This window comes from Lycium barbarum, chromosome 11, assembly GCF_019175385.1.
Source record: "Lycium barbarum isolate Lr01 chromosome 11, ASM1917538v2, whole genome shotgun sequence".
Taxonomy (NCBI): domain Eukaryota; kingdom Viridiplantae; phylum Streptophyta; class Magnoliopsida; order Solanales; family Solanaceae; genus Lycium; species Lycium barbarum.
Genome location: NC_083347.1, coordinates 78,971,463 through 78,984,594, shown reverse-complemented (window position 1 = coordinate 78,984,594; position 13,132 = coordinate 78,971,463). Strand labels below are relative to the sequence as shown.

Below are 13,132 nucleotides of genomic sequence, written 5' to 3'. Positions count from 1 at the left end.
AAAAATTTCATAGTGTTGTAGTTAGGTTCTTGTCCATATAGCTTAGCGAAAGGAGATGTCATATGCAAATTCTAAGTAAGCATTCGATTGATCAAGAAAACGGCAGTAATAAAAGCTTCTACCCAAAGGAACATAGGTAAATTAGCATCGAAAAGTAGTGTAAGACCAGTCTCAACAACATGTCTATGTTTTCTCTCTGCTACTCCTTTTTGTTCAGTTGTATGAGGACAAGAGACTTGTCTGCGAATACCATTCCGATTTAGATAGGTGATAAACTATAAGCTATTAAACTCTCCTCCACCATCACTTTGAAACACTTTTAGTTTCTGGGAAAATCATATTTCTTCTTTAACGGATAAATCCATGTAAATCGGGTGCAATCATCAACGAAAATCACATAATATTTTATTCCTTGTGAAGATATAATTGGGGCTGGCCCCCATAAATCACTATGTATTTTTGCCAAAGGAATAACTTCTCTTTTATTTGATACGTGGAAAAGTAACTTACAACGTTTTCCTATTTGACCACTAGTACACATTGAGATACTTTTATTCCAAGAACTAACATCAATAAACTTATTCTTGTGCAAATAATTAAGAGTCCTCGAGTGTGGGTGTCCTAGACGTTGATGCCAAATTGTGTCTGAATTCTTGTCTGTCTTCGAAACTGCTAATGCCTCATGGGGGTTTCCTTCCAAAGTATACAACTTATCTATTCTATTCCCTTTGGCCAAGATAGCCCTTGTTTTCTTGTCTTTAACAATAAAACCCGTGTCAATAAACTTCAAAGGACATTCATTATCGTCAACAAGTTTAGTCACAGAGACAAGATTTTTCTTAAGATCAGGCACGACAAAGACACCTTTTAATTCCAAGTTCTTTCCAATATTCCTATCTCTTATGTGCGTGATGGGAAGTTTATCATCGTTTCCTATCATAACAGAATCAGTTCCTTTAAAAGGAGATGGATTTTCAAGAATACCTGCTGATTGCACCATATGATTAGTAGCTCCTGAATCCATGTAGAGGTTGTTGTCACTTTGGTCATTAAAGGACATTGCTGCTAAGGCCTTTGGAACCTCTTGTTGTGTTTAGTACGAATAGTCCTATCTGTAGAAGCAAGTCGGGGCTGTGTGGTTATTCCTTCCACATATTTGGCAAGGGCTAGACCGTGTGATCTCTTTTGGTTGGTTAATCGTGTTGGTTAGACCTTCAGGTTGCCTCTGAGAGTTGTTTCGTCCAAACCCTCTCCCTCGCTGTTGTTGTCGTCCTCTATTATAGTAACCACGACCCCTACTTTGAGTCTTTTGTGCCAAAAAAGCCATGCTAGAGTCAAGGTGAGTTTGTCCAACTTGCTCATCAGTATCTTCTCGCATGTCAAACCCTCTAAGAGAGTTCACAAATTGTGTGAATGTAGAGTATGGTGGTTTCCCTAACATCACAGTACGGAGAGTTTTTTACTTGCTTCCAAGACCTCTAGCAAAATTGATGACCTTGTCATCTTCATCCAATGGTTTGTGTATAGCCATAATACTATCACAAATTCCTTTGAATTCCTTGATATATTCATCTATTGACTTAAAGCCCAATTTTATAGTTTGAAATTGTTGCTTCAACTGGAATTCCTTGTCTTTGCTTGCTTGTAGGTATGTATCCTCAAGACAGGACCACATCTGCTTAGCCGTCGAACAACCTATGGTAAGAAACATTGACTCTTTTGTCATAGTTCCTGATAGCCAACTCCTAACAAGAACATCACGTTCTTCCCATTTGGTGAACTTCGGGTTAGGAATAGCCTCATCTTTCTCTCCTTCAATTGTTTCGGCTGGAGCCCCATCTTTGATAATAGTCGTGACTTTCAGTGTTTGCATTAGTTGGAGAATTTGTGTTCTCCAAACTAGGTAATTGATAGGTTTCAGTTTGATAGGACAAATAGCCACAAGTTGGTGAAGGGAGGAAGGCGAAAGATTGAGTCCGGTGTTAGAGTTTGACGCCATGGTGGTAAGCAAGAACTTCAGAATCGGTTATTTAATTTGAACCGATTGGCTCTGATACCATGTAAAGAAATGGATCATGGGCCTAACTCAACCTCAAAAGCTAGCTTATGAGGGGAGGATTGTCCAAGTCCATATAAGGAGACCACTCATCTCATTAACCACCTATGAGAGACTTTTTTCATTCTTCAACACCCCACCTCACACCCAGGACTGGACATCTGGTGCGCGGGCAATTTAATTTGGGGGCCCACACCGGGTGAGACGTGTCCTGCTCTGATACCATGAAGAAAGTTTACAAAGGATAAACCAGATTTATTGTTCTCTGTATCTTGTCTTCTGTACGTTCACTATGGTGTGAATATATACATTGTAGGAATAGCTAAGAGTCCTACTCATAATGTTATTCTAATGCACACTACAGATACAATTATAATCCCTTTCTAATCCTTACTCTTAGACATATAGTATACGATAGTTTAGGAGTCCTAGAGTCCTAAGTATATTGTCTAACAAATTATACCCATAACATACTAAGAATTATGACTCAAGTTAGTTTACTACTCAAAAATATCATGAAATCCACATTCAGAACTCATCCTCTGCTTTCTCCTTTCACCCAAGTTATACAACAACTAAGCATTCTTAATAACATGGAATAAGCATGAAAACTAGCGTTTTTATCTCATAAGAATGATCTTTGGAGCAAGATATCAACTTGTATGAAAACCCTAGCTTCAATATCCAAGAATTCTTGAAGTCTACTAACCCTAGTGAGCCTCCTAACGCATGAATACCTTGATTCTTGCTATTTGACAACAGGACTGAATGTGTCGTGAAAATCGACTCCTTCAATTTGATTGAACCTTTTCGCCACTATACAAGCTTTGAAGCGATCAACCGTTCCATCAGCTTTCAACTTGGTCTTAAAGACCCAACAGGAACCAAAAATATTCATGTATGATTGATGATGGACTAACTTTTATGTTTTGTTCGAATTTAGAGCTTGTAACTTGTCATGCATCGCAGCGACCCAATGAGGTTTAGCAAGTGCTTCCTTAATATTCCGAGGTTCAGTGTCATGATGAACAACAAGATGAAGGGAATAAAAGGTGGGTTGGTCGATGGATCGAGTCTTGGTTCGCGTTAACATGTGATGAGTGTTGAGGGAATCATCAGATTGGATGGGTGGAAGATCGACAAACAGATTGATGCCCTCGAAGGATGACGGGTTGATGGATGGAGAAACTGAACCAACAGCTGTAGAAGAGGTGCTCGGTGTAGTTGGAGTATTTGTGAAGCTCGGTTCAGGCAAGGAGCTTTGTATGATACATTGTGGTGATACATTATTTTTGTCTTGGGAAGTTGGTTTCTCATGAGCAATGGGATGGTTTGATTGTATCGGATCAATATGCTGGTTTGGTTGAATATTATCAAGAGAGGCAGTAGGCATGTCATCTTGAATATGATCAAGAGAGGCAGTAGGCATGTCATCTAGATACGGTAAAGGCACTGATCGTTCATCAGGTGCATTAGCAGTTTCCTCTTCTCGTGTATGTTGTGCCAAAAACTCCTTATACATAGTGAGATTGTAAGAGTTTGATTCTCCATTCAAAGTAGAACTAGAAGAGACATATGGTAAGTTGTGTTCATAAAAAATAACATGTCTTGAAGTGTACACCTTTCTAGATTGAGGGTGGTAACATTTGTATCCTTTGTGAAGAAGGCTATAGCCAATAAAAATACATGGAAACGTCTTGGGATGAAATTTATCCCTATTGTAGACTTTCAAATAGGGAAAACATCTACACCCAAAAAATTTCATAGTGTTGTAGTTAGGTTCTTGTCCATATAGCTTAGCGAAAGGAGATGTCATATGCAAATTCTAAGTAAGCATTCGATTGATCAAGAAAACGGCAGTAATAAAAGCTTCTACCCAAAGGAACATAGGTAAATTAGCATCGAAAAGTAGTGTAAGACCAGTCTCAACAACATGTCTATGTTTTCTCTCTGCTACTCCTTTTTGTTCAGTTGTATGAGGACAAGAGACTTGTCTGCGAATACCATTCCGATTTAGATAGGTGATAAACTATAAGCTATTAAACTCTCCTCCACCATCACTTTGAAACACTTTTAGTTTCTGGGAAAATCATATTTCTTCTTTAACGGATAAATCCATGTAAATCGGGTGCAATCATCAACGAAAATCACATAATATTTTATTCCTTGTGAAGATATAATTGGGGCTGGCCCCCATAAATCACTATGTATTTTTGCCAAAGGAATAACTTCTCTTTTATTTGATACGTGGAAAAGTAACTTACAACGTTTTCCTATTTGACCACTAGTACACATTGAGATACTTTTATTCCAAGAACTAACATCAATAAACTTATTCTTGTGCAAATAATTAAGAGTCCTCGAGTGTGGGTGTCCTAGACGTTGATGCCAAATTGTGTCTGAATTCTTGTCTGTCTTCGAAACTGCTAATGCCTCATGGGGGTTTCCTTCCAAAGTATACAACTTATCTATTCTATTCCCTTTGGCCAAGATAGCCCTTGTTTTCTTGTCTTTAACAATAAAACCCGTGTCAATAAACTTCAAAGGACATTCATTATCGTCAACAAGTTTAGTCACAGAGACAAGATTTTTCTTAAGATCAGGCACGACAAAGACACCTTTTAATTCCAAGTTCTTTCCAATATTCCTATCTCTTATGTGCGTGATGGGAAGTTTATCATCGTTTCCTATCATAACAGAATCAGTTCCTTTAAAAGGAGATGGATTTTCAAGAATACCTGCTGATTGCACCATATGATTAGTAGCTCCTGAATCCATGTAGAGGTTGTTGTCACTTTGGTCATTAAAGGACATTGCTGCTAAGGCCTTTGGAACCTCTTGTTGTGTTTAGTACGAATAGTCCTATCTGTAGAAGCAAGTCGGGGCTGTGTGGTTATTCCTTCCACATATTTGGCAAGGGCTAGACCGTGTGATCTCTTTTGGTTGGTTAATCGTGTTGGTTAGACCTTCAGGTTGCCTCTGAGAGTTGTTTCGTCCAAACCCTCTCCCTCGCTGTTGTTGTCGTCCTCTATTATAGTAACCACGACCCCTACTTTGAGTCTTTTGTGCCAAAAAAGCCATGCTAGAGTCAAGGTGAGTTTGTCCAACTTGCTCATCAGTATCTTCTCGCATGTCAAACCCTCTAAGAGAGTTCACAAATTGTGTGAATGTAGAGTATGGTGGTTTCCCTAACATCACAGTACGGAGAGTTTTTTACTTGCTTCCAAGACCTCTAGCAAAATTGATGACCTTGTCATCTTCATCCAATGGTTTGTGTATAGCCATAATACTATCACAAATTCCTTTGAATTCCTTGATATATTCATCTATTGACTTAAAGCCCAATTTTATAGTTTGAAATTGTTGCTTCAACTGGAATTCCTTGTCTTTGCTTGCTTGTAGGTATGTATCCTCAAGACAGGACCACATCTGCTTAGCCGTCGAACAACCTATGGTAAGAAACATTGACTCTTTTGTCATAGTTCCTGATAGCCAACTCCTAACAAGAACATCACGTTCTTCCCATTTGGTGAACTTCGGGTTAGGAATAGCCTCATCTTTCTCTCCTTCAATTGTTTCGGCTGGAGCCCCATCTTTGATAATAGTCGTGACTTTCAGTGTTTGCATTAGTTGGAGAATTTGTGTTCTCCAAACTAGGTAATTGATAGGTTTCAGTTTGATAGGACAAATAGCCACAAGTTGGTGAAGGGAGGAAGGCGAAAGATTGAGTCCGGTGTTAGAGTTTGACGCCATGGTGGTAAGCAAGAACTTCAGAATCGGTTATTTAATTTGAACCGATTGGCTCTGATACCATGTAAAGAAATGGATCATGGGCCTAACTCAACCTCAAAAGCTAGCTTATGAGGGGAGGATTGTCCAAGTCCATATAAGGAGACCACTCATCTCATTAACCACCTATGAGAGACTTTTTTCATTCTTCAACACCCCACCTCACACCCAGGACTGGACATCTGGTGCGCGGGCAATTTAATTTGGGGGCCCACACCGGGTGAGACGTGTCCTGCTCTGATACCATGAAGAAAGTTTACAAAGGATAAACCAGATTTATTGTTCTCTGTATCTTGTCTTCTGTACGTTCACTATGGTGTGAATATATACATTGTAGGAATAGCTAAGAGTCCTACTCATAATGTTATTCTAATGCACACTACAGATACAATTATAATCCCTTTCTAATCCTTACTCTTAGACATATAGTATACGATAGTTTAGGAGTCCTAGAGTCCTAAGTATATTGTCTAACAAATTATACCCATAACATACTAAGAATTATGACTCAAGTTAGTTTACTACTCAAAAATATCATGAAATCCACATTCAGAACTCATCCTCTGCTTTCTCCTTTCACCCAAGTTATACAACAACTAAGCATTCTTAATAACATGGAATAAGCATGAAAACTAGCGTTTTTATCTCATAAGAATGATCTTTGGAGCAAGATATCAACTTGTATGAAAACCCTAGCTTCAATATCCAAGAATTCTTGAAGTCTACTAACCCTAGTGAGCCTCCTAACGCATGAATACCTTGATTCTTGCTATTTGATCTTTGTTTTCTCTTGGGTTTGAGTGGAATATGCTTGGAGAAGGGTTTTGGAGCTTTGGAGAGTTTGGAGGAAGTGGAAAATGAAAAAGAGAGCAAGGGTCGTCCATGTATACAAAAAGAAAAATCTGACCCGACCCGATTATACGGACAATTATACGGGCCGTATAATTCACCAGGGGGTCACCCTTCTCTGGAAGTATTCTACGGACCATTATACGGGCCGTATAAATTATACGGTCCGTACAAATAGCCGTACAATCTGGAAATTTCCGAAACTCGTTCTCGTCGATTCGTTCAACTTCTAATCCTTATGGAACCTTGTTAACACTTATATAAAACTTCATTAACCATCTAAGAGGCCCTATAGCAGCCCCTCAAGGAATTACTAAATGTGCATCAAATCAACTATTACGACAATCTTTCCCAACACGCCTTTCATTTCACTTCCTTTGACGAACTTAGTTCCATCGATACATGTAACTTCAAAATCTTATGGTATGATCTTAAAACTATTAGATACTCTCCTTAATTTCATATGAACTTCGGGTTCATCTTAAGCTCACATTAGTTTACTCGCAATACAATAAATCTGAAATCTCCGAGATGTAACAGTAGCCAACTAAGTAGGGGTAAAGGGTATATTTCTATCCTCAGTAGTGAAATGATTAAATCGAACAAACTCTATTTATTCTTATTACGTACGTGAATTCCCTCTTTCAAGTCCAACTCACGCACCACAAATAGTGTCTAATTAGTGATCATGTAATTAAACAATTAAGCACAAGAATAAATAAGTAACCCAAAATATGAAAATTTAATTGATAGAAATTATCGTCAAACCAACTATCATGTCTTTCGCAACTACCCTAGAATTAAGAAGTTTAGCTACTCATGATTCTAGATGAAAAATAAGAATTCATGAATAATCTAGGGTTGAAAAGAAGAAAATAAAATAAACATAGAGAGAGAAAGTAAAAATGACGGCTTAAAAGTCTTAGCAAAAATCTCGACACGTCATTAACAACTAATAAAACGTCTATTTATACTTTAGGGTTTAAAACAAAAATAATTAAACCAAATCCTAATCAAAACGGGGGAGCTGGCAGTCCGCTCGCGTTACACCTGCGTCGCATGTGCAACGCGGGTATCCTCTGAGATTTCTGATTTTGCTTTGGTCTGCAGCTGTTTTCACGTCCACTACCCGCGATGCGGGTCTCACGTGTGTTTGCCTTCTCCGCGACGCGGGCCTAACGCCCATCTTCCTTTAGTTGTCCAAAAAATCTTCTAAGTGTCGCGTGATCCTCTCGTTGACTCGTGCACACAGAATCACCTCCAAATCCACCCAAAATTTCTCGGTTTCTTATCATTTGTCCTCATTGTACCTAGACACACAAAACAAACCAACATAAGCACGGATACAACGATTCCATCATAGAAAATGTGATTAAAGTACTAAGAACACGAGGTTAGGTAACGCTAAATATAAATAATTGTGCCAAATATCACCCATCTGCTTCACCACATCCTTTGGCGTTTTATTTTATATATATATATACACACTCCATTGGTTGTCCCTTGTTATTAAAGTTAAAGACTTGTCAAATCTTAGATCTGTAACGACTATTTAATGAGGTACCCGCCTTTCTAGCCTACATTACATACCCATTTAACACCTCAACAGTTTCTCATTTTCACCTTCATTTCTGTTGAGTGATCCCACAGGTACTCCTAACCTTTCTTTTCCCATTTTTTCATTCATTTACATGATATCTTCATTAACATATATGTACACTCTATCATGTTTGATCACCCCTTTATGTAAAAAGAAAAATTGTTTCTGATTCATTTGTGAAGGAGGATTTGTGGGGCATTTACAAGATCCAAAAGGGTGATTTTTTCTGATATTATAAGGTTCTTTTGAAAAAAAAAATACTCCCTGCGTCTCAAAAAGATTGTCTTAGTTTGACTTAGCACGGAATTTAAGAAATAATAAAGGAAGCCTTATGAAATGGGCGGTTTAAAACAAACTTTAGATATTTATGTGGCCGTAAATCATCTCATAAAATTAGTTTTTTTTAAAATATAAAATTGTGTTAATGTTTTTGGAAAAACTAATAAGGAAAGTATGACAATCTTTGTGCGACGGAGGGAGTAGTATTTTTCATTCATTTACGTGATTGCTTAATTCTCATGTATGTACACTCTATCATGTTTGATCACCCCTTTATGTAAAAAAAAAAAATTGATTCTGATTGTGAAGGAGGATTTGTGGGAATTTTCCAAGATTGAAAAGGGTGATCCTTTCTGCTATTTTAAGGTTTTTTTGAACAAAAAATAAAATAAAATTTTTTTTGGTCTGATTTTTCTGTGTTTGATGACCCCTTTATGTAAAAAAAAATATTTTTGATTCAGATTGTGAAGGAGGATTTGTGGGGGTTTTCCAAGATCGAAAAGGGTGATTTTTTTCTGCTATTTAAGGTTCTCTTGAAAAAGAAGAAGTATTTTTCTGAGTTTCTTTTTTTGTCTGTTTTTTCTGTGTCTGATTTGATAATGGTTGTGCCTGCTTTTTCAAAGATTGAAAAGTGTGAACTTTATTCTATTTTTTAGGTAAGACAAGAGGGAAGGTGTGGGGCGTGGGGGTGTTTTTCGTGTATCTGATTTGCTAATGGAAGTGTCTGCTTCTGCAAGATCGAAAATTGTGAACTTTCTGCTATTTTTAAGGTTCTTTTGACAAAAAAGGGAAGTGTTTTTTGTGTGTTTTGATAGTGGAAGTGGGTAATTTTTCAAAATTGGAAAGTTAAAACTTTTGCTTTACTAAGGTTAATTTTTAATGAAAAATTTAAAGAAATACTTCTCAGGTATCTGATTAGATGATGGAGGTGTCTGATTGCCTTCCTTGTTGATTTTGATGTATATTCTTAGGTCCCCAATAGAATGCAGTGTTCACTGTTAGTTCTTACTAGATCTAGGTCCACCTTATACATTCGTTTGTTCGATCTGAAAAATGATTTTCCATGCAGGCAATGTAGCTAATGATATTGAGCTTTTGAGCTCAGAACAAGAATTGGAATGTGAATCTTCCTTGTTGATTTTAGATCTGATCAATAACGTGGTTACTATGTCATTACTAAGCAAATTTGTTGTTCTTGTGTGCCGATTTGGTGCCATTTTCGCAATTACTCCTAATTTAGGTGTGTACATCTGTGCATATTATATTCATTTGTTAACTGATATGTAAGAATTTGTGTGTATTGTGATCGAATTACAATTTTTTTGATTATGGATATCATCTGGTAGGTCTCAAATATTTGTTGAAGTAGGTTCAATTCGGCTAACAATAAACATATGAGAGCTTGTAGTTTCTATGAATGTTTTTGTATGTAACAAATTTCATTATGTGCCTTACATTTCCTTTCATGTGAGAAGTGAAGCTTATTGAAAATAATTGAACTTTTTCGATTGCAGATTTTACAAAGGGAAAATGGTGAAGATTTGCTGTATAGGAGCTGGATATGTGGGTGGTCCCACCATGGCCGTCGTAGCACTCAAATGCCCTTCCGTTGAAGTGGCGGTGGTAGATATATCTGTGCCTCGCATCACTGCGTGGAATAGTGACCAGCTCCCCATCTATGAGCCAGGCCTTGAGGATGTAGTCAAGGAATGTCGAGGCAGGAATCTCTTCTTTAGCACAGATGTGGAGAAACATGTATGCGAGGCTGATATAGTTTTTGTTTCTGTCAACACTCCTACCAAGACTCGGGGCCTTGGAGCAGGCAAGGCTGCAGATCTGACTTACTGGGAGAGTGCTGCTCGAATGATTGCCGATGTCTCGAAATCTGACAAAATAGTCGTTGAGAAATCGACTGTTCCAGTCAAAACTGCTGAGGCGATTGAGAAGATTTTGACCCACAACAGCAAGGGAATTAACTTCCAAATTCTTTCAAACCCCGAGTTTCTTGCTGAAGGGACTGCAATCCAAGACCTTTTTAATCCTGACAGAGTCTTAATCGGAGGTCGCGAAACTCCAGGAGGCCAGAAGGCTATCCAAGCATTGAAAGATATTTATGCCCAATGGGTTCCTGAAAGTCAGATCCTCACCACCAATTTGTGGTCCGCTGAACTCTCAAAACTGGCTGCGAATGCATTTTTGGCGCAACGAATCTCTTCTGTGAATGCCATGTCAGCTCTCTGCGAGGCTACTGGAGCAAATGTCTCAGAGGTGTCGTATGCTGTTGGTAAGGACTCAAGGATTGGTCCCAAGTTTCTTAACGCTAGTGTTGGTTTCGGTGGCTCTTGCTTCCAGAAGGATATTCTGAATCTGGTTTACATTTGTGAGTGCAATGGTCTTCCAGAGGTGGCTGAATACTGGAAACAGGTAATCAAGATTAATGATTATCAGAAGATTCGTTTTGTCAACCGCGTTGTTGCCTCCATGTTCAACACAGTATCAGGCAAGAAAGTCGCCGTTCTAGGTTTTGCTTTCAAGAAGGATACCGGTGATACTCGAGAGACCCCTGCAATTGATGTTTGCAAGGGACTGTTGGGAGACAAGGCTAAGCTGAGCATATATGACCCTCAAGTTAACGAGGACCAAATCCAAAGGGACCTTGCAATGAACAAGTTTGATTGGGATCATCCGCTTCACCTCCAGCCAATGAGTCCGACTAATGTGAAACAAGTTTCAGTCGTCTGGGATGCCTATACCGCGACAAAGGATGCACATGCTGTTTGCATTCTTACAGAGTGGGAGGGATTCAAGAAACTTGATTACAAGAAGATATATGATAACATGCAGAAACCTGCTTTCATATTTGATGGTAGGAACGTTATTGATGCGGAGAAGCTTAGAGAGATTGGATTTATTGTCTATGCAATTGGTAAGCCACTAGATGCTTGGCTCAAGGACATGCCTGCTGTTGTTTGAAAGCAATACTTTTTGGTTGGATATCAAAGATGCTGGTAATCAGACAGTTACCTCAGCTGGGTTTCTTTACTATTTTTTCATTAGTTTTAAGTTCTGTTTTGCTTTGCTTAGTTCCTTGTAGACAGAGGACAGAGTCATTGTCTACTACTTGTTATACTTTTTGGTATTTGAATATTTACGAGAAAATGACAAAAAAATTAAAGCTTCTTATGTTTTGAGGGTTCGCTTAAAACAATCCTTTTAGGTATACACATGCACTTATAGTTTTTTATGTCTATAAAAATTGAGCACTTTTGATCTCCGTTAATATTTAAGCGCATGGAGGTAGTTTGAGTTAATTGATTTGTGAGACGAGTGTGAGTTGTTTAAACTGAAGATACTATCGGAAACTAACTTCTTTCTCCTGATCAATCGTGAGCATTCCGTATTAGCACAATGACAGATCAAACATTGCAACGACTTAAGGTAGGGTAATCAAGGTTTTCTTCAACTAAACAAAGGTCACATCAAGAACAAACTAATATATGATTAATAAGTCTATTAATTACTATAATTTTTCTAGTATGATTAACAAGGCTACAATTTGTAAACTTTTATGGACAGTGGCAAAAAGAAAAAATAAACTATGGATTCACAATTTCTATATGAAAGATAAGGAATTGATACAAATGAACACCCCTAAACAAACATGCTGGTTAGTTAGGAAGATTTTTATCCAAGGAACTGGCTAGTGACTGTTGGAAATCCCGTCTACACTTAATGTGTTCAATGACAAAGGATCTTTCAGTATCAAGAAAGCTTCTATTTTTTCTAAACTGTTCGACAACTTCATACTGTAGGACAAAAAAATTGTAAATGAAAGAGTCATTTAGATAGGCAAAACTGTATCATCAACAACAACAATAACAACAACAACCCAGTGAAATCCCACATCGTGGGGTCTGGGGAGGGTAGAGTGTACGCAGACCTTACTCCTACCAAGGTAGGATGGCTGTTTCCGAAAGACCCTCGGCTCAATAAAAGCATAAAAAGAAGTCAGATAAGGTTAAGAGAATCAAAGCGATATGAAATGAAATAATGCAAGTGACACAGATAACATAGGATAATCAAAGCACAGGAAATAACAGATAATAGCAGAAATCTGAGCAGAAGAAATTATATTGCGATAATGCGACTACTAATAAGAACGGAAAACGAGACTATCTACTAGCCTTCTACCCTAATTTGGGTCCTCCAAACCCTCCTATCTAAGGTCATGTCCTCGGTAAGCTGTAGTTGCGCCATGTCATGTCTAATTACCTCTCCCCAATACTTCTTCGGCCTACCCCTACCTCATCTGAAACCATCCATGGCTAACCTCTCACACCTCTGCACTGGGGCATCTGTGTCTCTCCTCTTCACATGCCCAAACCATCTTAATGTCGTTTCTCGCATCTTGTCTTCCACCGAGGCCACCCCCACCTTATCCCGAATATGCTTATTACTAATCCTGTCACTCCTGGTGTGGCCACACATCCATCTTAACATTCTCATCTCGGCAACTTTCATCTTTTGAACGTGAGAGATCTTAACTGGCCAACACTCCG

General features: G+C 38.3%; 1 protein-coding gene across 10 annotated transcripts; it reads left to right on the top strand.

Annotated features, from left to right (window-relative positions):
• Positions 1-8,205: 8,205 nt before the first annotated feature.
• On the top strand, positions 8,206-11,756 carry LOC132617236 (UDP-glucose 6-dehydrogenase 3-like). 10 transcript variants are annotated; one of them, XM_060332198.1, is made up of 3 exons: positions 8,802-8,916; positions 9,035-9,077; positions 10,088-11,756. In XM_060332198.1, exons 1-3 carry the CDS (start codon positions 8,817-8,819, stop codon positions 11,544-11,546), a joined length of 1,602 nt encoding a protein of 533 aa, XP_060188181.1. In that variant the 5' UTR covers positions 8,802-8,816; the 3' UTR covers positions 11,547-11,756. The 10 variants fall into 10 exon arrangements, with proteins under 10 accessions (XP_060188183.1, XP_060188182.1, XP_060188187.1 ...); XM_060332200.1 differs by lacking the exons at positions 8,802-8,916; positions 9,035-9,077 and adding an exon at positions 8,206-8,344; XM_060332199.1 differs by lacking the exons at positions 8,802-8,916; positions 9,035-9,077 and adding an exon at positions 8,234-8,254.
• The last annotated feature ends 1,376 nt before the right edge of the window (positions 11,757-13,132 follow it).

Excerpts from the sequence above, each read along its gene's own strand:
- LOC132617236 (XM_060332198.1), top strand. The coding sequence starts at position 8,817 with ATGTACACTCTATCATGTTTGATCACCCCTTTATGTAAAAAAAAAAAA. Across the intron at positions 8,917-9,034 it reads ATTTTCCAAGATTGAAAAGG|ATTGTGAAGGAGGATTTGTG; the intron begins GTGATCCTTTCT and ends TTTTTGATTCAG. Across the intron at positions 9,078-10,087 it reads GTTTTCCAAGATCGAAAAGG|ATTTTACAAAGGGAAAATGG; the intron begins GTGATTTTTTTC and ends TTTCGATTGCAG.